We start from the raw sequence: 22,470 nt of genomic DNA on the forward strand, positions 1-22,470 counted from the left end.
GGCCATCAACCAGACCGGAAGTATCGAATCCCTCTTTACCAAGGGAGCAATCCACCATGAAGATGCGTATGCTGCTGCGGCGGCAACAAGAAAAGAAGCTTCTTTGCTCTTTCCCCCTCCCCGTCTTCCCTGGAGGACGGAGGCGGCCGCAAGAAGAAAAGGATCTCACTCCATGGCCCGGCTTTATCTCTCTTTCTTTCTGTCCACCTCTTTCTCCAGCGCGCTTCCTTCCCCATCTGAGACCACGGCGGACGGGCGGAGGCGAATGCGACGGCAGCCTTCTTCCTGGTAATTTCTTTTCTCCTTCTTATTATTATTAGTCTGCTCTGGTGCTGGATCTACCACACCCTCTGAATCACGTGTCCCCGCCCATCTTTATGCCCATCTGCTAATTCTAGTTTGTGAATCGTACATTATCGTCCTTACTTTGCTCTAGTGGATAATTTGGCCATTTGCTAGTTAGTTTGTAAATTATCTTTCTGCTTCGCCCGGCAGATCTCTCAAGTTTGGTCGCTTGGTGCTGAGGCTGCGTTCACGGTCTTGGATTTCGCGGCCGTTTTGATCCCTCACGAGGCTGCTGGCACCGCCGTCCACAACACCAAGTATATGCTCTGTTTCCTCTGTCATTACTTTACTCTTCAGATTTAGCTCAAGCGCAGCCATTAACGCCGATCGATGCAATTGATCTTGTTTGCAGTACAACTTCTACCCGTAAAAACCAGTTGAATTGATCCACAGAAACATCCAGTAAAATGGAGGCGACGGCCATCAGCATCGGCAAGTCTGTGTTGAGCGGGGCGCTCAACTACGCCCAGTCGGCCGTGGCCGAGGAGGTGGCTCTGCAGCTCGGTGTCCAGCATGACCACTCCTTCATCTCGGACGAGCTCGAGATGATGCAGTCATTCCTGATGGCTGCACACGACGAGAGAGACGACAATAGGGTGGTCAGGACTTGGGTGAAACAAGTCCGTGACGTGTCCTACACCGTCGAGGACTGCCTCCTGGATTTTGCTGTCCGTCTCGAGAAGCAATCCTGGTGGTGTCTCTCTCGCAAGGTGCTGGCCCGCCGATGTGTGGCGATGCAGATGAAGGAGCTCAGAGCCAAGGTGGAGGAGGTCAGCCAAAGGAGCCAACGGTACCACCTCATCAAGGGCTCTAGCTCCAAGCCTACCTCTGCTGTTGGGCAGCCTATCATGTCCAGCGTGACGATGTCTGCCGCCGATGATGCAAGGCTGCGGCGGCAGAAAGCAAAAATAGATCTTGTCGAGTTGATCAATTGCGAGGATAGTGCACTTCAAGTGATAGCGTTATGGGGCACAACTAGCACTGATCTGGGGGAGATATCCATCATCAAAACTGCTTATGAAGATCCCATGATACACAAGAATTTTGATTGCTGTGCTTGGATCACATTGATGGGTCCTTTCAGTCAGACAGACTTCATTCGAAGCATTGCTAGGCAAATCTGTGTTAACTCTCTTCAAGAGACAGGAGAAGAAGGGAAAACAACTATTGGGGCCCAAGTTTTGAAGATGATGGCGACGACGAAAGAAGATGGTTTGGCTTGTGATTTCGAAAGATATTTGAATGACAAGAGTTACCTAATTGTACTCAATGACATACACAGCATTGAACAGTGGGATTGCATTAAAACATGTTTCCCAAACAACAACAAAGGAAGCCGAATCATAGTATGCACTAAGCAAGTTGAAGTTGCATGCTTATGCATAGGAGCAGAGGATGAAGCTCTAGTGCATAAGAAGTTATTTGCTGATCAGTCTCTTTATGCTTTCTATAGTAAGGTATTTTTTGAAGTCCTGAAAAAGACTCATCTTGTTGTTATTTCTGTTCAGTGTCTCAACTAATAGTTAACGTAATTAACTAATACTCCCTCTCTAAAGAAATATCAGACCGTTTAGTAGTGATCTAAACGAGTTTATATTTCTTTATAGAGAGAATACTAGACTTGTACTTGTGTTGTCATGAAAGTTTTATGTTAAATAGCCATTCTACATGGTTTACTTTAAAATGTTTATATGTTTTCATCTTTTTCCTGAGGAAAAATTATAGGATTTATTACATTTCACTTATGCTCCAACTGAGATATAGAGTAACCTTAATGTATCAAGGCCGATGTGCATAATTGATTCCATTTGATGTTGCTACACCTCCCTCCTCCTTACCCATCACCCTGTTACATGTCCTCTGCCTTAGTCTTAGATCCAATCTTGACCATGCAAATACCTTCAATGGTTACAACTACACCTCATACTCCATTCATATTCTAGCTCAAGTCCCGAACTCTGACATGGAGTTATTTGGCTTTCTATACTTATCTAGGGGCCACCGAACAGAACCACATACTTCTTCCTTTGATTATATTCTCTCCATCCTCTTCGACACGAATGAATGCAAGCAAACCATGGGGAAAATCCCAAAGTGGATTAGAGCCGTGGAAACTGCCACTAGAGAGATGATGTAGGTCATAGCACATAATGAGCAACCTTGCCATGGTGTCTTTGAGTTGCATAACAAAACACTTACCACAGGGTTGCCATGAACATGGTCTTTAGGATGGCCAATTGACCTTAACCTCACCATGTTAGCTTACCCCTAAATTTTATGTTTGGCAGCTAACAGATTAGCAAAGATTAGCCTAAATAACTATTTAACTAGATTACATGTCTTTTTGAGTTAGTATGCAAGGCCTCCTGTATTGCTCTCCCGAGCGGCATCCCGCGTGGGTGGTGCCGGGGGGTGGTGGAAAATCATACTCTCCTAAAGCCATGGCCTTGTCCGTACCTTGTTGCCGGCAGCGAGTTGTTTGGACACCAAAGGTGGCAAACTTCTCTTACTGGCCATAGTGGCCCTTGAGCTTTCTGTTAGGTGGTTGTGCCCCCCCCCCCCCCTCTCGCTCTGGTGGCCTATGGTATGCTCCGAGGAGGTGTGGCTGCTCGGGCAACAGATTTGGCCTTTGCCCATGCGGAAACAACCATGGTGGTGGTGGCTAGATGCAGTGCTGATGTTGGTTGGCAGTTGCGGGCCGGGCGAGAGAGGCATTTTTTGCTTCTTCCCTGCCTGCCCGTAGTGCCTACGGCTTGAAGCTCTTGTGGCCTTGGGTAGGCTGCACAGGCTGTAGATAAATTCGGTGATGGGGTTGGTTTGCGAAGAGTAGCAGAAAAAAATTGAATTACGGAGCTAACTCTAGTGAGTTAGCTTATCCACCATTCTGATGGGCTTGGTTAAAGGCTTTCACTAGGCTAACTTAATCTTCCGCAACCCAGTCCAACTCAACATTAATACCATGCCCTTTGCATCGAACCAAACATAGCTACAACAGGGGATTCACATCCCTATAATGCAGTCGAAGAAAACTGCAAAGTTATCTAGCAACAATATTTGTACTCATGGGACTGGGAGTAGCCAAGTAGGTACTCCCACTACATATTATACTAGTTCAATGACTTCCTAATACTATTTTATCACTTTGGATGTACTCTAGTAATTATCATGAGATACTCCAATGTGAACTACGCAAAACAAATTCATCGCAATATACTCGCATAAAAGGGTATGTTGCAAAAACGATCATATGGTAGTGAATGTTTTTCATGCAGTTCTGTTAGGAGTATGAGGCGTGTGAGTACGTGTTACTATGACTATCTACTTATCTAGTATTAACTATTAAGGACACATTTTTGTTACTGCTCAGAGGATGTACTCCCACACTTACTATACTAACCGGATAATCTTGTTATACCATTTTTTATATACTCCGCTAATCATTCTAAAATTTAAGCATAATATACTCCTTTCTGTTATACACTCCTTTTATAAGCATTAATTGTGTCCTTGTGTTTAGGTTTCTCATGAGGGAAGAAATTCAATGGAAAAAGGCTCCATCCCATTTGTAGTCTCTACTGGTGTTAACAGCTCTAGACACAAGAACATCCTCACTCGAACGGAGACAATGGCTACTCTAGAGGAATCTCGTCTCATTGGAAGAGGGAATGAAAAAGAGGAAATCATCAAACTAATCTCAAATAAAGATCTCCAGCGATTTCGTGTGATCTCCTTGTGGGGCATGGGTGGTATTGGAAAAACAACACTAGTGAGAGATATCTATCAAAGCCAAGAGATTAGTAGCATGTTTGATAAGCGTGCTTGTGTCACAGTAATGCGTCCTTTCAATCCGGTAACACTCCTAGAGAGCTTAACTATGCAATTCGGAGATAAGAATGAGACAGATCTAAGGAGATGTTTAGAAGGAAGGAGATATTTGCTTGTTCTTGATGATCTTTGGTCCAGAGTAGAGTGGGATGCTATAAAACAATATTTGCCAGAATTGGCAGCAATCGTGTAATAGTCACCACAAGGGAAGAGAATATTTCCAAGCACTGCTCAAAGGATGAAAGAAACATATACAAGCTCAACCATCTGGGTCTTGATGATGCATGTACCCTCTTCACCAAAAAGGTACAAATAAAGTTGTGTCATGCTCAATTAGTTCTGTTAATCCATCTCCTTATTTCTATTACAGTTATGGTGTATATGTTTATGTTGTCAAAAACTTCACAAGTAATATCTTTATGACTTTGTAGAATCAACTTGCTAGGCCTTTGTCCACTAGAAAAGTGAAGTTGTAGAACATAATTATAGAATCAATTTGTATAACAGAAATTTCAATTGTACAATCAACTTGCTAGGCCTTTGTCCACTAGAAATTGAAATTGCCATTTCTTAGAACTCTTATGCAATAGCTAACATAATACATATAAACACAAAAGGCATCAGAATACCTAAACTCTGATTACAATAAGGTAGACACATGATAATCAGTATAGTTATAGTTAGGTCCAACCAAACAGTAGGATATCCCTGTTTCACTATGAAACAACAAAGTCAGTAGAAGCACAAATAAAAGTTCATCCTTTTACAAGGTCAATCTTATTTCTTGTGGATATATTGTCTCCGCATTTTCATCCAGCCAAGATCTACTAAGAACAAAACACATGCTTCAGTAATCATGGAAGAATATTTGATCTGCTTGTAAGAATCATTACTCACTGTCTCATCGGCTTTGTTGTTGGCCCAGTCCTCTTGAAATCAAATCATCGATTTCTTCCTCATTTGTATATGATAAATCAACCTGGACTTAGATGGTTTGTGATTTTTCTTTTTCTCGCGTTCGTATGGTAGTTTCTACAAAATCTATAAATAGTATAGTTATTAAGAAACTATATTGATTTCATATATTTCAAGGTTAAAAAAGCAATAGGCGTTAGTTGTGTGTTTTGCCACCGCCTTGCGCTTTTCTGACCAAAGCGCATGTTTATGCGCATATTAAGCGCAGTTAAACGCTAGATGTTTTGCTACCGCCTAGAGCCTTTTCTTACCTTGATGTACTATTTAGATTAAAGGATAAGTTGGAGCATTTGTTTTTTTAATGCAGCATATTTCCTTATCTCCTTTCATGCAACAATACGTGAACTCAAAGAATCTTTAACTGAACAGAGAAAGAGATGTCCCTCAATATGATTATTTGTAATGTAACAACATTTGCTTGTAGCATGGCAACACTGCTATTAACTCCTATCGGACAACATATATTCATAGTTTCCTACAAGAGTGTTGATCGGACATAATCTCATATAAGTAACATGAGTAGGGTAACTGATGTCCAATGAAATTTGTAGCAATAATATGATTAGCAGTAACCATTTCAGAGGAGGCAAGTTGTAACTGTAGAAGTAGAAGCATGATGGAAAAGGGCATTGTTTTGCTTGGCTTTGTTGGCATGCAATGCAGGTAGGAATGGGTGAGACTGATGGGCCCATTGCACTATGGGTGCCTTGCTAGGGGGAAGGAAATTATTTTTAGGAATAAAAATGATAATATAAAAGATGGATGATGGAGAAACTTATTAGCTAAAAAAGTGAATCTTTCATGTACTACATCTTTGTATTACGTACTCCCACATAAAAAAAAGTGTTAGACTTAGTGTACATACGATTTCTTTCATGTAGTACTGAGTGACTTGATTGATACGGATTTCAGGTATTTAAGGAGACCGTAAATTTGGATGAGCAATATCCAGAGTTGGTTGAACAAGCAAAATTGATATTGAAGAAGTGTAGAGGACTTCCCCTTGCACTAGTCACCATAGGTGGCTTCTTGGCAAGCCAACCAAAAACTGCTTTTGAATGGAGAAAATTGAATGAGCATATCAGTGCTGAGTTGGAGATGAATCCAGAACTTGAGCTCATAAAAACAGTCCTTATGAAAAGCTATGATGGTTTACCCTATCACCTCAAGGCTTGTTTCTTGTATCTGGCCATCTTTCCTGAAGACCAGCAGATTACACGGAGACGCTTAGTGCGGCGGTGGATTGCAGAGGGTTACTCAAGTGAGGTGCGTGGCAAGTCTGTGGAGGAAGTATTGGACTCTTACTTCATGGAACTCATAGGCAGGAGCATGATCCTGCCATCTCGAAAGTCAATTTGTAGTAGGAAAGGAATTGACTCCTGCCATGTCCATGATCTCATTCGTGAAATTGCCATCTCAAAGGCTATGGAGGAGAATCTTGTTTTCACATTGGAGGAAGGGTGCAACTTAAATAACCAAGGCACAGTGCGTCATCTTGCTGTAAGCAGTGATTGGGAGGGAGATCAGTGTGAGTTTGAGAATATAGTAGACTTGTCCCGTGTACGATCGTTGACAGTGTTTGGAAACTGGAGGCCGTTTTACATTTCTGATAAGATGATGTTGTTACGAGTGCTGGATTTGGAAGGCAAGTGGGATCTAGTTGATCATCATCTTGAGCACATTGGGAAGCTTGTACATCTTAGATATCTTTCTCTAAGGGGACATGCAAATATATTTCACCTGCCAAATTCGTTGGGGAACCTGAGACAACTCCATACACTAGATATTTCAGGTACAAGCATAATAAAGCTACCAAGGATCATCATCAAGCTTGTGAAGATGCAACACATTCTTGCTAGCGATATAGGAAAGAGAAATGACAATATATTTGATAATCAGTATGTGAAATTTATGAGTAGTTTGCCTGCACAATCAGTGTGCTGTTGTGTGTCATGTTGTGCACCTAATTTGCTGGCAGAGGAGCTTGAGCTTCATGATGGTGCACAACTTAACAGGCGTGATGTATGCACCGCGTTCTGTTGCAGCATATTACCTTATTTTGCGGCAGGAGGACGGGATCCAGGTGGTGTTGTAGTGCCAAGAGGGATTTGGAAACTGAAGGCCCTGCACACACTGCATACCATCGATGTCTCAGTGGGAAAGCCTGTTCTAGAAGATATAAAAAGGCTCACCCGGTTGCGCAAGTTAGGAGTGACAGGCATCAACAAGAGAAACGGTCGAGGGTTGTGTTCAGCAATTACTCATCTCAGCAGCCTGGAGTCACTGTCATTGCGCTCACACCAAGAGACAGGCTTATCAAGCTGCTTGGCTGGCCTTTCCTCACCTCCAGAAAAGCTGCAGAGCCTAAAGTTGATAGGCAAGCTGGTTAAACTGCCGGAGTTGTTCCAGGGGCTCAAATATCTCGTGAAGCTGAAGCTAGAGGAGTCGAGGATATCGGTGCATGATGCGGCCATACAAGTCCTTGGGAGTCTACCAAACCTGGCCACCCTACGTCTATTGGACGACTCGTTCGTTGGTGGAGAGGCCCGTTTCAGTTTCTGTCGGGAGGCATTCTCGAGTCTGAAGGTGCTGCAGCTGAATATGATATTAAACCTCGAGTCGGTGGGATTTGAAGAAGGAGCAGCTCCTAAGCTTGAGTTGCTGCAGTATTGGGGTAGGTACAGTTCCACCACTGCTGGGTTGTTCTGTGGGTTAGCATATCTCCCAAGCCTCAAGGAATTTATGCTGCATAGTAGGCACTGGACGAAGACCGAGTTTGTCGAGGACTTGCGAGGCCAGCTCGCAAAGAATGAAAACAAGCCCGTTCTGAAGAGTTGGTAGTAGCTATCTGTATTCAACTCCCTTTTCGTCTATCTTATATAATCTTCATGTATGTATATTAGTAGGTCCCTCCCTTTGTGTTGTAAGTGGTGTTGCCATGGATTGAGTTGATGATGTAAGCTGCTACTCGCTTTGGGTGTGTGTGCGCGTGTTTGCACGGTGGTACGGTAGCAGATGGCATTCGTCAGTTTGTTCATCCAATCTGTCACGACCCTTTGATCCCTATTTCTGTTGGTGTGAGCGCAGTTGAGCCAATAGTAAGAAAGATGTACTGTATTACAGTATTAGAAAACAGAGGAGGTGATGACAAACTGTCTCCCATCGCTTATCGCTATAATAAATACTGGAGATGAATTATGTGTATGTCCACTATATATATATGCTTTCAGGTTGGCACGGCCAGCATTGAGGTGCTGTTTGCTCAGCTTGACAAGTTGTATGTACCACATAGGCAGGCCGCGAGAAGACGGCAGCAGAATCACAGCAAGGAAGGAAGGAAGACATGTCCCTGTCGGTAGCTAGCTAGGTAGCTACATGTATGTATGAGTATGACTTGACTGACCCAAAGTAAAAGTGCCACATCTATCCAACGCAGCCCTGGGAAGGGCTCTGCTCTGCCGATGAAACACGTACGTCACTCTACCTCTGAAACCACTGACTAACCTGAAACTGCTCAATCGTCAAGGCACCCAAACAACCTCCGCGGCAGCGGCTGATCATAGTCTTTTTGACATCACGGTGGCAGCTGGGTCCAAGAAAGCTCTGCGACTGCCTGCCATTCGTCGGTCTATTACTTTCACGTATTAGTGTATTACTGACTGTCCGTTCCTTGACTGCATGCTTTGCTTTCCCAGTGTAAACTTTGATGCTACATTAGTACGTACCTACACATTTTCTGCGACATCATTTCTGAAGAGAAGATGGCCTAGTCTTCTGTTCTGGAGAAATGCCTACCGCAGAGATATATTAGCCATGATTGTCTTCGCCCAGTGTACACTGTTGCTTGTCATCATCTGAAGGTCTGAGCCTTTCTTTTTCTGTCGATGTGCAGTTTTGTTACAACGCCTTGACAACATCCTATACTCGGTCGTTTTGTACACTAGTTGACTGGATACTGTGCTGAAGATGTACCAAACTCAATCTAAACAATCTGAAGTTTCGGAATGCTGTCTTCTGGTTAAATTGCTGTTATTACTGTAGGCTTTTTTTCTTCTTATCTCGTGGGTACCTTCTTTCTTATTCACAGCTACTTTCTCATATTCTCCGGGCCTGTTTATCACCGGAATAGCTCTGCGGTAGCAGCAGTCAGACCACCTAGGCAGGTAAGAATATGTGGACCATCTGAAACAACTACTCCCTCCGTTTGGAATTACTTGTCGTAGAAATGGATGTATCTAGACATTTTTTAGTTTTAGATACATCCGTTTCCGCGACAAGTAATTCGGAACGGAGGAAGTATAAAAATATGGACTTGACTAACTTCCACACTTTCAGAGGATTGCAACACATCCGCACGATTTCCAAAAGTAATAGAGGTGGTGTGCGAGCCAATTTCTAATTCCTTTTCAAGTTTGCATGCATGCATGCATATAAAACGGAAAAGATGACATCAGCAAAGATTCTAAAAAAATTCAAAATGTTTTATAGTCCAAACCGTCGGTCCGATTGAAAAAAGGTTTTCACATAAAAGAACCGTCTCGACGAGACCTTCGAAACAAGATCCCATGTTAGCATGTTCCGACGACTTTTTCTTCTAGATCAAAAGTTATCATGCCTGAGCTAAGTAAGGCATCAGCTCTGTTGTGCGTATATTACCAAGTAATTTACACAGATCTTACCGAAGTATATTTTCAGCAACCTTTTTCATGGGTCAAATTTATCATGGTGTTTGTACATAAGTTATCAGGCCCGGGAGCCTGTATTACCATGTTATTTACAGAGTATGTTTTCAATAACACTTTCCCACGGGTCAAAAGTTATCGTGGTGTTTGTACCCAAGTTATCATGTCCATGAGCATATCTTATCATGCTTTTACACAAAAGTTATCGGTGGTATGTTTTCAACAACTTTTTTCCATGGGTCAAAGTTATAGTGGTGTTTATATCTAAGCTATCAGGTCCGGGAGCCTATATTATCATGTTATTTACACAAAAAGTTATGGACAATTCTACCTTCCGACCGTTCGGTATCATGCCATTGACATATAAGTTACGAGGTATGTTTTCAAAAAACTTTTTCCCATGGGTAAAAAACATTATCACGGGGGTTTGTGCGTGAGTTATCAGGTATGTGGTGTGAAATATTACCATGCTATTGACATAGGAGTTATCGGCGATAAGTTTTCAACAACTTTTATCCTTATGGGTCAAAGTTATCACGTGTTTATAGCTAAGTTATCAGGTCCATAGTACGTATCTTATCATGCTATTTACACAGATTTTTCTGGGGTGTATTTGAATGCCTTTTTCGCATAATAATTTTAACAAGAGAAAACATGACAACTATATCATGAAGACATGATAACTACAGAGGGTATCTCAAACTGACATGATAACTAAAGAGGGTGTCTCAAATTATAACATACAAGAAAGATTCAAAGCAAACTATACATATATTATAAAAAAGAAATGCAACATACACAAGTATTGCTTGGCTAGTTGGTTAGCGTGGTCAGTTTAGAGGTCTCAGCTCTCTGAGAGTGAGAGTTTGAATCCTACTTTGTACACTATTCTTTACCTGGGAAAGAAGGATGAGAAGAGGATTGATAAAATCATGCAAATTAGGAGGTGACCCACTAATTACATTTCAAATTAGGAGACACAATTACAATCAAGCCGTTCAAATTAGGAGGCACAATTAAATCAAGCCGACAAAATTGAGGCAACCCATTTATTACGGGATAATCATGCCAAGATAATTGCGGGAACACATTAATTACAGGATAATAAGTTGCCTAGAATTATGATCGCAGTTAAAGCATAATCCAATCACCATTAATTGCGGGATCGTGGAGAAAACGGAAGGAAACTAACAACTATCGTGAGATTAATAAGCGCCATCCGATCCGAAATGGACGCAATCCGAGTCGTACGGATCCGTCGCAGAATTCCTGCCGATTGGATTTTAGCTTTCTCGTCAAAATATTATTAATATTCCCATCTAAAACAATAGTTTTTCTCCTCCACGAAATTGGTCAAAGCTAGGAAAACGAGATACAAATCCCTCTGCCAAAAAACGTGGTGAATGCCACAACGCCGACCACACAAACACACACTAGCTAGGGGACTCGCTCCGCCGAACAAGCCGCTCTGCCATCACCTACCGGAAAGAAGTCCGGAGAACCTGCGACGATGAAGAGACAAGCATTCCATATGCATGTAGTAGTTGCAACCCACACGACACGAGGTCGAAGTTGCAAAGCTCTCGGGGCCGCTGCCCTGACGTCCACTACTCCAAAACACCTTGCACTCAACTGGTACCGCTTCTAGGGTCGTCGCCCAAACATGCCATGGTAGAGACGTGCGTTGCACGTGCACGCTTACTAGTTTTTTTAAGCAGCAAAACTATTGCGTCGGTTAGGAACAGTGTTGAAGGGTAAATCCTATTTCACGCCTGCTGCGTCGGTTAGGAACACACCGCGTTACCCCCTACAGATTTAGTTTCTTTAGATGGGCCTGGCCATATGGCTATCGTCTACCAGTTTTTGGGAGCTTGTAGAACCTTTCAGACGGTTTCTTTATGGTTACCTGATTTTCTCTTCTTGTATTTTCGTATTTGCTTTTTTTGTTCTTTTATCTTTTTCATTGTACAAATTTTGTGAAGCTTTTTAAAATTCATGAACACCCTTTTTCAAATATACAAATATTTAAAATTCCTGAATGTTTGACATATTCACAATTGCTTTTCAAATTTATGAACATATTTTTAAATCTGTTAACACTTTCTAAATTAATTAATATTTCCCAAATTAATGAAAATTTTAATAAATTGTGAACATTTTTCAAACCCTTCTTTTTCTTCAAATTCATGAACATTTTTTTATATCGTGGGATATATTTTGATTTCACCAAAATTTCAAAAAATCACGTAAAAAACAATGAACCCTGCTCAGAAAATGAAACTTGAGCGAACGCTAGTGAAAACATCGTTCAACACTTATATGTTTTGGTCAGCGTCTGAATATCCTGTGATAAAACATTATATGTGCCAAGCCAAAGATGTTCGATGGGTACGGGTAGTTTGCCAAAGTAGCGCTAAGAGGGGCGAATAGGAAAACCCATGGCGACTAGAGGTCAAAAGCTGGTCTTCTATAGTACACTAGTAGAACGCCCGTGCGTTGCTACGCGCTACAATGCCTATAAATAAATTAAAATTTTATTAAGATCATCTTGAAGGTCAAAACTCATCTCTTCATCATACGTCCGGGCATGTTTGGATATCAAAAGGGCGCCTAGCAGGCTCCCAAAATTCAACTGTCTAGATAGTCCATGCTCCCCTAAATCTAGACCATATGTGGAGGACAAATATAGTTGTCCAAAGACTATCTACATTGTCATCTTCAACATGTGGGCCGAACATAAAAATCCCCCCCCCCCCGACGTAACCTTCATTTTTCCTGTCGGACCCTCCCCTTCCTGCTCGATTTCCCGTCGTAGCGGAACATTTCTCGCTAGAAGCCTCTCCTTTAGAACTGGATAATGTCCACCTCACATTCACCCTGGCTCCCTCCCTCCTTCACACCGTACTTTCCCACAAAACATTGGAGGAGTCCCTCACCAATCGCCCGCCTCGATCCCCTCCGCACGTGTTCATGTCGATACGCCACCGCAACCCCGCAGCCAGAGGGGACAAAGCGTGTGCCGCCCATGACCACCCCCCCCCCCCCCAAAAAAAGGCTAAAAAAGCAGATATGATGTCTCCTGAGCCATTGCCAAGAGCCATTGCCACGTTGTAAAATATAGTTGAATATTGTGCATTACCAACAATTGCAGCAAGCACCACTAATGTTGTAGCAGCCCACTTCTAATGTCGTTGTCTATACATGAATATATCGTAAGCAAAAAAAGGTTACATGCCTTTCAAAACATAAAGGAGATAACCATAATGTTCTAGCTGAGGGTTGTATAAGAGAACCTGGAGCAGAGAGTAACAGATGAGAATTAGCGGAGAGAGTAATAGATGTATGGATGCTTTTGTCGAGATTCAGCTTAAAAACAAGTGAGAAGAAATATCATCAAAACACATACTGATCTTCATTGTAATTTCACATGTTATTCCATGGAGCCTATAAACAAAAGAAGAGGTCTGCAAAATAGCAGGAACCACAAAATGCACAAATATATCACATCTCACAGGCGAGCATGTGAAAATCCAATGGGCTGGAACTATCAAGCAACATAGCAGAAAAAGCTTTGACAATCCATGTGCTAAACTAATCAGAAGACATGCTAGCATATTATCTGCAGAAGTGGCTGTGGCACGTTGTATGAACAATCTGATAGCAGATCACCTGTAGTGCAATTAACGAACATTTATAGTTATTCCATTGCTTGATTGGCTCACCAGCGAAAGCAACAATCTGCTTCCAGATCATACGAGCAAGTTATTTAATATATCATGATAAAAGATCTAATAAAGTTATGAAATCCTCAACAATCAAGGCTCCTTTCATATGCTACAACAGGACTCGCATATATTCAGTACCCACATTAGACAAAGAACTCGAGCACCTATTGGTCAAGAAGGAAGAATGCTACATTTATATTAATTCAACAAATCCAAAAGTTGAATTTCACATGTTATTCTGCTAAAGATCAACTTGCTCGATATAACTTATGAAGTGTTGACAAAGCTTGCAGTAGTGACTAATTCCATATCCGAGACATCCGAAAAGCATATGTTTGGGTTCTATGCATCGGAAATAGAAAGTGTGGGGACATCTAGACCAATTTGTATGTTGTTTGGAAGTAGTCTTGCATATTATAGAAGAGCCTCATGCTAGTGCAACTGTAGTTAGAAAACAAAGTCTTGGAGGCATGACGCAATAAAACGTAAAGCATAGAAACAAATTACAACACGGTAACGAGACCAAGAGATTTTCCATGATTTTTAAAAAGTGTTGAGGGGCGACGGATGGTGTCGACTTCGGCAGCCAGCAGTCCCAAGGTGTAGCATGGTGGAGTAGGCGATGATGTGCAGCCTCGGCCAGGGTAGGGCAGCGGCCGATCGTAGTAGCAGCAGGTGGAGCTCTTGCCTTACCCGTAAAAGAAATCGGCATCAAAATTGATCAGGCTAAGGCAGAAGGATGCAGAGGAAGATGAGGGATTCAGAAAAAATTATCCTCACTGAGGATCTTGCATAATTTTGCATACATAACTGGATTATCTCTATATACTATTAAAGGCGATAAATTTTTTGTTTCTATGACAACAAATTCAAATCTAGCTTGAGAGGATAGAGCACAAACCAGTGAAAACCAAGATTAAGAACACAAATACTAAGAAAATGAACTAAAGCATGAGTAGGTAGTTGATGCCCTACTCGGCTTGGTCTATCTATTCACGCGAGAAATTATGAACATAGAAAAATTAAATTAGACCCACAAAGTAAACTTGTTTTACTTAGCTTTCAAAAAAAATGTTATACTTCCCTAGATCTTAAGCACCCAGTTTTACGACGCCCATCTCCTGTAAAATTCTGTGCTCCAAGTTCACCATGACATGGTCCAATTAACGCTCCTTATTGTCCTTATTCTGTTTCTTATCTGGCAAACCACCTCATCTCCCAACTGACTAATATCTGCAAACAATAGGCAGAACAAATTATCACCGCATGACATAGGCAGAAGAAAACACATAACTTGGTCCTAGTCGATGAAGATGCTAGATATTTGCACAAGTACCCACGTACCTTGGTGTAGAGTGGACATTGTCATACTTGAAGTGCTGCGCTGGATGGCATGCTTGCAGCAGCCCATGCAGCTCTGGCCACTGCTTGCGCCACGCTCGTCGACGCTGCTCTGCCACTGTCGCATGCACCAACCACATGCTCCGGCGCGAGCAGCCAACCAAGATGTTACATCTTTGCACGAGTGCTGCGTTCAGGTGTGCAGTTCATCTTGTAAATTAAATACATATAGTAGAATGCCCATGCGTTGCCACGGGCTTTTTAGTTTGTTCTAATCCAATTGCACCTATGAATACATTGTATATTTGTCTCTCGTTCCTCACTTTGTCTACCACCCTCCATCTCTTCCCCACCCTTGCTCTCTCTTTTTTTCTAGCCCTCTCTATCTCTCCACGACAAAATCCCCTAATGACAAAAAAGCCCTCCCTCGCTTTATATTATAAAGCAACCATCACCTCATACATCTGAGAAGACCGATACACACACCCAAAGCAAGATACAAAGGTGCCGACAAACCATCCCAACGACTACCAAGCATACTACGAATGAGCACAGAAGAACCGCTTCTAGCCGATGGAACACCACATGGGTGATCCACTAAGGAGAGGTGAGATGGCCAATGCCGGAGCGGTGACTCCAAACCGGCGCCTCCAAGAAGGGCAGGACCAGGATAGCCGCCACCGTCTGATCCCATGGATCAAGTTTTCACCCAGAGCAACATGAAGGGAATGAGAGTACCGCGGCGGAGCCTGCAAGAAGGAAACAACGTCTACGAACGCTGCCGCCGATGGCTAGTACAAAGATTGGGCAAGTGATATGTACCTTGGTGCTCTGAGCCCCTTCGTCGCACCCCCGCTCCGCCAACCACTCGCCCAAGAGGCCATGTTTGCTCGGCCGCACCCAAGCCGCGCAAATGCGCCCAATCAACGTGCCTCCCATCGACAGGGCCGTGGCTCTGCACCCAGACCACCCTGAGTACATCAATGGGGGTGGCCTCAAATAGCTCCGCCAACTCCAACCACTGCCGGAACCGACAATGCCCGTCCCACCTGAAGCATTGCCAGAAAGCACCAGGCTGGGAAAAGAGGAAGGGGGAGGAGTGACACATGGCCACAACTGGCACCCCCTATGCCGATGACATGGGACTCAACAACGGCGGAGCCCCCGTCCCTCCTACGACCTCCCCCCCCCCCCCCCTCCCCGGCTGTCGTGGAATTGTCACGGCAGATGTCCTAGGGTGAGGACTTAGTCGTGAGGCCAGCGCATCTATGTGGTAGCTTGAGAGGGGTTGAGCGGAATCGAGAGATGCAACACAAGACAGGGATTTAGACAGCTTCGGGCCCCGGGAAATATCATCCGGTAACAACCCTACATGTTGTTTGAGGCTAGATCTCATTATCATCACGAGGGAGTCGCTGTAAACCGGCTCTCCTCTTTGTGTCTACCCCTAAGATTGTTTCTTCTTACTTGTCACTTCCCCCTTTGGGGAGCCCTGCCCCTCCTTATATATGTTGAAGGAGCGGGTTACATGTGGAGTCCTATTAGGATTAGGACTAGTCTATCTCTAATACAAACCGGATACAAGTCCTGGTCTTAATTCCTTGTAAGGTAAATATTCGTCATGCCTTTCCTCTTAAACCGGCCCACCATAGTATGAATCGGCCTTCATGAACCGCCAGTTGGGCCACCGGGTCTTGTTGCTCCTCTGACCCGTCCACCGGGTCACCAGTGAGTTACAATGTCCAGGCGGGTTGCTTGTAAACCGCCAGGTCGGGGCGGGTACCAGTGAATCGCCAAGTCTCAGCGGGATCTCAAATAAACCGCCAAGTCCGGCCGGTTTACGCCGCGGGGTATGTCCCCGACATTAGCCCCCAAGTTTAGTTTGGATTTATTCATGGTAAACTTATGCTGAAAAATAAACACAAGAACAAATTTGACAGGTTGTGCTCCGGGTTAAGAATTCTTGTAAACCGACACCTGATCATCCTTGAGTCCTTGTCATTCCTCCTAGAAAAATTCAGATACTTCTTTTGAGAAATCTGGGTCAATAGGCCAGCTTCAGAGTCAATTTGCTGGCATTGGTCTCTTGTAGACAAATATTGTAAGAAATAACTCCTTTGACTCAGCTCCCAATGCTTAACGAAAATATTGGTCTTTGAAATACGCATCTGTTCTTCAGCCGGTTTAAGAATGTAAAACTTGCCGGTTTACGAATATTGATGGCACCGGATCATAATGATTGGTGACACCGGGTTAATAATTGTTGGTGACGCCGGGTCATAATTGTTGCAGACACCGGGTCAATCTGGTTAGCTCAAAATTGAAAATTGGAAGATATTTCTCCCTTATATCCATATTACCTGTAGCCCCCAAGTCTTAAATAGAACAAAGTGATGATTTGAGACTTGTTTCCATATAATTGCTGCCACTTTGAAAAGATCCATATTGTTCATCTGAGTCACTAGTAAAAACTGAATACTCCATATATGTAGCCCCCATGTGCCGGGTTGTCATGCTTGCAGCAACCTGGTACTTGAAATTGGCTTATGCTCATAAAAACTTCAACCAGAGTAGCCCCCAAGGGCCGATTCGTTATGCAATAATGAGTAGGGACTTTGTAAATATGATCATGTAAACTTGAGCAACAATGTTGTAGCCCCCAAGGGACGGGTCAGTAAAATAATATTGAGCTGGGACTTTATATATGCTTCATTGAGAATAACATTATATGATGTAACTCCCATCATGGGGCTTGAACCCACGTCCACAAGGTTGAGAGCTTTGTGCTTTACCAACTGAGCAGTGGATCCTTCAATAATAGATGAAATTTTGTGTACCTTGAATTTGTGGACAGGAGCAATTGGTAGCCCCCAAGGTCCGGTTCATTATAATATGATGAGTCGGGTCCTCAATAATATGAGCAAAAAATGACTTTGCATTAGCCCTCAAGTGTCATGGTGCATGCTTGCAGCGACATGAGACTTGCATATTTGATGTAATCTCAACTTAAATAATGTAGCTCCCAAGTGTCGGGTTGTAAGCCTACAGCAACTCGGGACTATTCCTTCAATTGTAGAATAAATCATATCCTATTGACAATATGATAGCCATTGCGCTAAAGCGACTTTGAAAACCTTAATCATAATACTGGTTATTGATAACCATAATAAAAATCCAACCATGTTGGCTATTTGAATAATATACCCAATGATTTATAAGCGCATAATTCCAATGGCGCAATCCAAATATATACTTGCGACTTATAGTCCAAAGCCAGGCCGGGTCAATAAACACCGGTTTATAAGTGATTATGTACTGACAACTTGTAGTTGAAAATCGAGTCGGGTTAATGAACACCGGGTTAATTTGATGACTAATAGTCATGCCGGGTCAATAGACACCGGTTCAACATAAAATTTATCAAAAGAGAAAAATGTTGACAATGGCAAATAAAACAGTGTAGTCGAGGCTTTTCAAGGGTTGCCAGGCCCAAATTCGAGGCTTTTCATGGGCTGCCAGGCCGCTGAGTTAAACCATTTGACAAAGCCTTTTAAGATGGGCCTCCAACTAACCAATCGTCGTTTTAACTTTGACAAGTTCAGGGTCTCAGTGAGAGTAACTGTCAAACGTTCGGCGGGTCATGCCAGGATTACCTGGATAGGAGTGGCTTACTTGATGAAGGCAGGTAAACCCGGGGTTTTAGGTGAATACACCAGGCTTCCAAGCCATGGGTCGATACCCAATTACAAGGGTCCTTTCAAACTCTTTGTTGCTTTGCACAAAGAGCCCCCAAGTAACTTTGTGAGCTGTGCTCAATGGGTGCCTATGTTTGAGTTGTGCGTAGTAACAAAACTCTCTTTGGCCCCTTGGGTGTGAAGCTCCCAAGCTTTGTTGTGGCGTGATAGCCGGATTAATGGACAGAACTCCGCTTGGTGAGCTGAAGCCCCCATGTAACCAATAATATGATAAGCCAATAAGGCGGGATACCCATGTTTGAACCGCGCGTCAGGGCAGCAGGTCCACTTGGGCAACCTTTAACTTTTTGCAAGAGATAAATTCTTCTTGAACCGGGATTTTGAACCGGATATTGAGAGCTTTCAAAGCTTTATGGGAGATAACTTTCCCTTAAACCAGATATTAAACAGGAGTCCTTTTTTAGCCGAAAATTTTCTGACGGCCTTTAAACTCGAACTTTGCGAGAGATTTGAACCGGAAATTCTTAAACCGGATTTGAGAGCTTCAGAGTTTTGTGGGAGAACAGACTTCCCCCTGAACCGGATTTTGAATCGGATTTGAGAGCTTCAAAGCTTCGTGACAGATAAATTTCCCTTGAACCGGATTGTAAACCGGATATTTGGAGAGCTTCAGTGAGACTGACTTCCTTTGAACCGGATTCTTAAACCGGAATCCTTTCTTGGAACTTCTTCATTGAGCCGGGATTTTGTAACTGTCATATACTTTCTAAGCCGAAATTTTTTTGACGGCCTTTAAATTTTCATGAATATAACAGTAGCCTCCGGGACCGGGTTATCCTTCCCTCCATCGTCCTGGGGTTCTTAAATTTGCTAAAACTGGCAAGATTTGCTGAGTCATGTTTATCGTAGCCCCCGAGTCTCAAAGGTGACTCGAGGAGTTGGCTTGAGACTCTCCATATTTGATCGTGATATAAATCGGCATAACTTGTATATCATTGATGTTGATAGCACGATGTGAATCCACAGAAGGTTGTGGTGACTGCGGCGGGTTATAAATGATCCCGTATGAGCCATGTCAGCAACTCGGTCAATGGTTCCTTCCAACTGGCGATTTGAAGTTAACCAAACTGTAGTGGCAGCGACTTGTGCGCCTGCCCATTGTGCCATCCAGTGCAGACGACGGTTGATAGTATATGATAATTTGCCTCCATTTTGTTGAAAGAAAAACCGGGCTACCTAAGCTGTGACTTGCTCATGCTCAATAAACAGCTCATGCAGACAGGTGCGACCCGGTATGTTGATGTAGACCAGGCCGCGAGAGACGGACGAAAAAGATGAGCGCAGCATCGGAGACGGCACAGATAGATGAATCGACCGCGGCGTTGTAAACCGGCGCGGGCAGGAGAATCGGCCGCGACAGCAGACAATAAATCAATCACGTGTGTTGATGTAGTGGGGTGGCAACCTGCGCAGGATGAGCGCCAGTGCAAAATAATATTTGGTCACGCCCGTTTTGCAACACCTTTTCGTAAGGAATAATGGTCCTGCGAAAAAATATCATAGACCAAAGTAATTGTTTTTTGATAAAAACAATAGGTGTTAATCAAAGAAGCTGACTTAGATAGATATCACCTGGTATTTTTATGTGATGTCGAGCCAGTCGTCATAACAAGGCAACCAGAAAGATGAGTTGGCGAGTATAGTGAACCGGCCGAGAAGCAATTATTGATAAGTATCACCGGTCGGCCGGTCCATTGCCTCCTTCATTAGATTTGCCTGCTCGTGGCAGGTTCCTCTCCTCAATTGGAAAACCATCAGCAGGTGATTCATGGTGAAGACGAGCAGTAAGCGGCTCAGAGGCGTCCCGATAATAGGCAACTCGCAGTAGCAGCCGACGAGAAAAAACAGACGAGGCGTCTTGGCGGTTCAGATTGGGTGTTTTGTTGGCTAGAAGCGTCTTTTAGTTTTGAACCTTAAATTAAATCCTCCAGGAGCTCCACGTACTTGCAAAGCTAGCCAGCTTCTGAAGCAGTGACAATAAAACGGGATGTATCTTCCCCTGACGGGAACTCTTGGTGCCTTGGTAAAACAAGAGGCAGCGGAGACATAGCTACACGGAAGGAGGCAAGCTCACGGGGCATGTGGAGCACCCAGAGCAGCAGCGCCTGCTCGGATGTAGTGGCTTGCGACTCAGGACGGAGCCAACTCGGGGGCGGCCGGCCGTCGGCAGTGGCTAGCAGCCGAGGCGGGCAGCTCAGCGTTGGAGGTGATTTAGGCGCAGGGGCGGCTTGAACAGGTCGCGGAGACGGCGCTCGAAGCGGCGAAGGCCACGGGGGCGGCCGGCGGCTCAACCGGGGTCGCGGCGAATCACCGCACGGCCAGTGGAGGGAGAGGTGGAGGCGAGGCACAGCCACAGCGGAGGCGACTCAGGGGCGAGGGCGCAGACGAGCTGCGGTACAGGGCGCGCCGGCAGAGCCCAGCTGCGGCAGAGGCGGCTTGTTGCCGAGGCGAGCGAGGGTGGCTCAAGGCCATAGCGGCGGGCGATTCGAGGCGACGAAGTCCTGCGACTCAGCGCGGGGCGGTTCAGCGCGAGACGGGCGACTCGAAGCTCTTGACGGAGGCAAAACGGCTGCTCGGTTGCAGAGGAAAATGGTCCACGGCAGAGGCAGACCGGCGAGGCAGCTCACACCATGGCAGAGAGGACGGCTCGGTGTCGAGGCTGAGGCCTGGCGGGCTGGCGTGGCCGTGGAGAGACACCCGTGAGGTGAGGCTGCCGCGGCGGAGCCCGTGTCCAATGTCCATCCCGCTTCCGAGTCGTGGCCAAATCTGATTCCGTCTCGTTGACTGTTTCGTCGACTGTCTCTTCTTCTTCTTCTTTTTTTCAAACCAGGATCACTTGAGACCTTGAGTTGATACGCTTGAACATGATCAGCTTCGGTTCTTGTGATGACGTGGATTAGCTCCTGGCGTGCGTTCGCACGCGAAGGCAGCAGCTAGTGGATCGATGAGTAACTCGTGGACACGAATCTTCTCGGGACTTGAAACCTGACAGCGTGGAGAAGCCGTAGAACTCGGCGGATTAGATCGCAGCTTCAGACGACTTACGCGTGCACTGAATTCCCGTCAGTCTCGGCGTTCTGTTACAGGACGATCACTGCAGCGAAAAATCCAGTCGTTTGTAAGCGACCGGCGGCGGCGCAAGGACCGGCAATTTTAATCCTCTGGTCTCGATCCTCTCATTGATACTGCTGCTGAAACTTTTCTTCACTCTTGACTGATCAACCAGGCGTCGACATCGATCCTTCCAGTCCGGCTCTTGTTCAGCCGAAAAATTGCGAACTTCTCGACCCTGGGAGTGATCCCTTCAAGAACTCATCACCACTGTGCGCAGACCTCACGGTGGGCGCTAACTGTCATGGAATTATCATGGCAGATGTCCTAGGGTGAGGACTTAGTCGTGAGGCCAGCGCATCTATGTGGTAGCTTGAGAGGGGTTGAGCGGAATCGACAGACGCAACACAAGACAGGGATTTAGACAGCTTCGGGCCTCGGGAAATATCATCCGGTAACAACCCTACATGCTGTTTGAGGCTAGATCTCATTATCATCACGAGGGAGTCGCTGTAAACCGGCTCTCCTCTTTGTGTCTAGCCCTAAGATTGTTTCTTCTTACTTGTCGCTTCCCCCTTTGGGGAGCCCTGCCTCTCCTTATATATGTTGAAGGAGCGGGTTACATGTGGAGTCCTATTAGGATTAGGACTAGTCTATCTCTAATACAAACCGGATACAAGTCTTGGTCTTAATTCCTTGTAGGTAAATATTCGTCATGCCTTTCCTCTTAAACCGGCCCACCATAGTATGAACCGGCCTTCATGAACCGCC

At 44.4% G+C, this 22,470-nt stretch overlaps 1 protein-coding gene across 1 annotated transcript; it reads left to right on the forward strand.

Moving 5' to 3' along the window:
* Positions 1–140: 140 nt before the first annotated feature.
* On the forward strand, positions 141–8,168 carry LOC125546296 (putative disease resistance RPP13-like protein 3). Its single transcript, XM_048710519.1, is given in 6 exon segments — positions 141–288; positions 496–602; positions 698–1,802; positions 3,863–4,343; positions 4,346–4,476; positions 6,058–8,168. Coding segments are annotated over 4 exon segments (3,591 nt in total). The 5' UTR covers positions 141–288; positions 496–602; positions 698–752; the 3' UTR covers positions 7,987–8,168.
* The last annotated feature ends 14,302 nt before the right edge of the window (positions 8,169–22,470 follow it).

This window comes from Triticum urartu, chromosome 3, assembly GCF_003073215.2.
Source record: "Triticum urartu cultivar G1812 chromosome 3, Tu2.1, whole genome shotgun sequence".
NCBI lineage: Eukaryota > Viridiplantae > Streptophyta > Magnoliopsida > Poales > Poaceae > Triticum > Triticum urartu.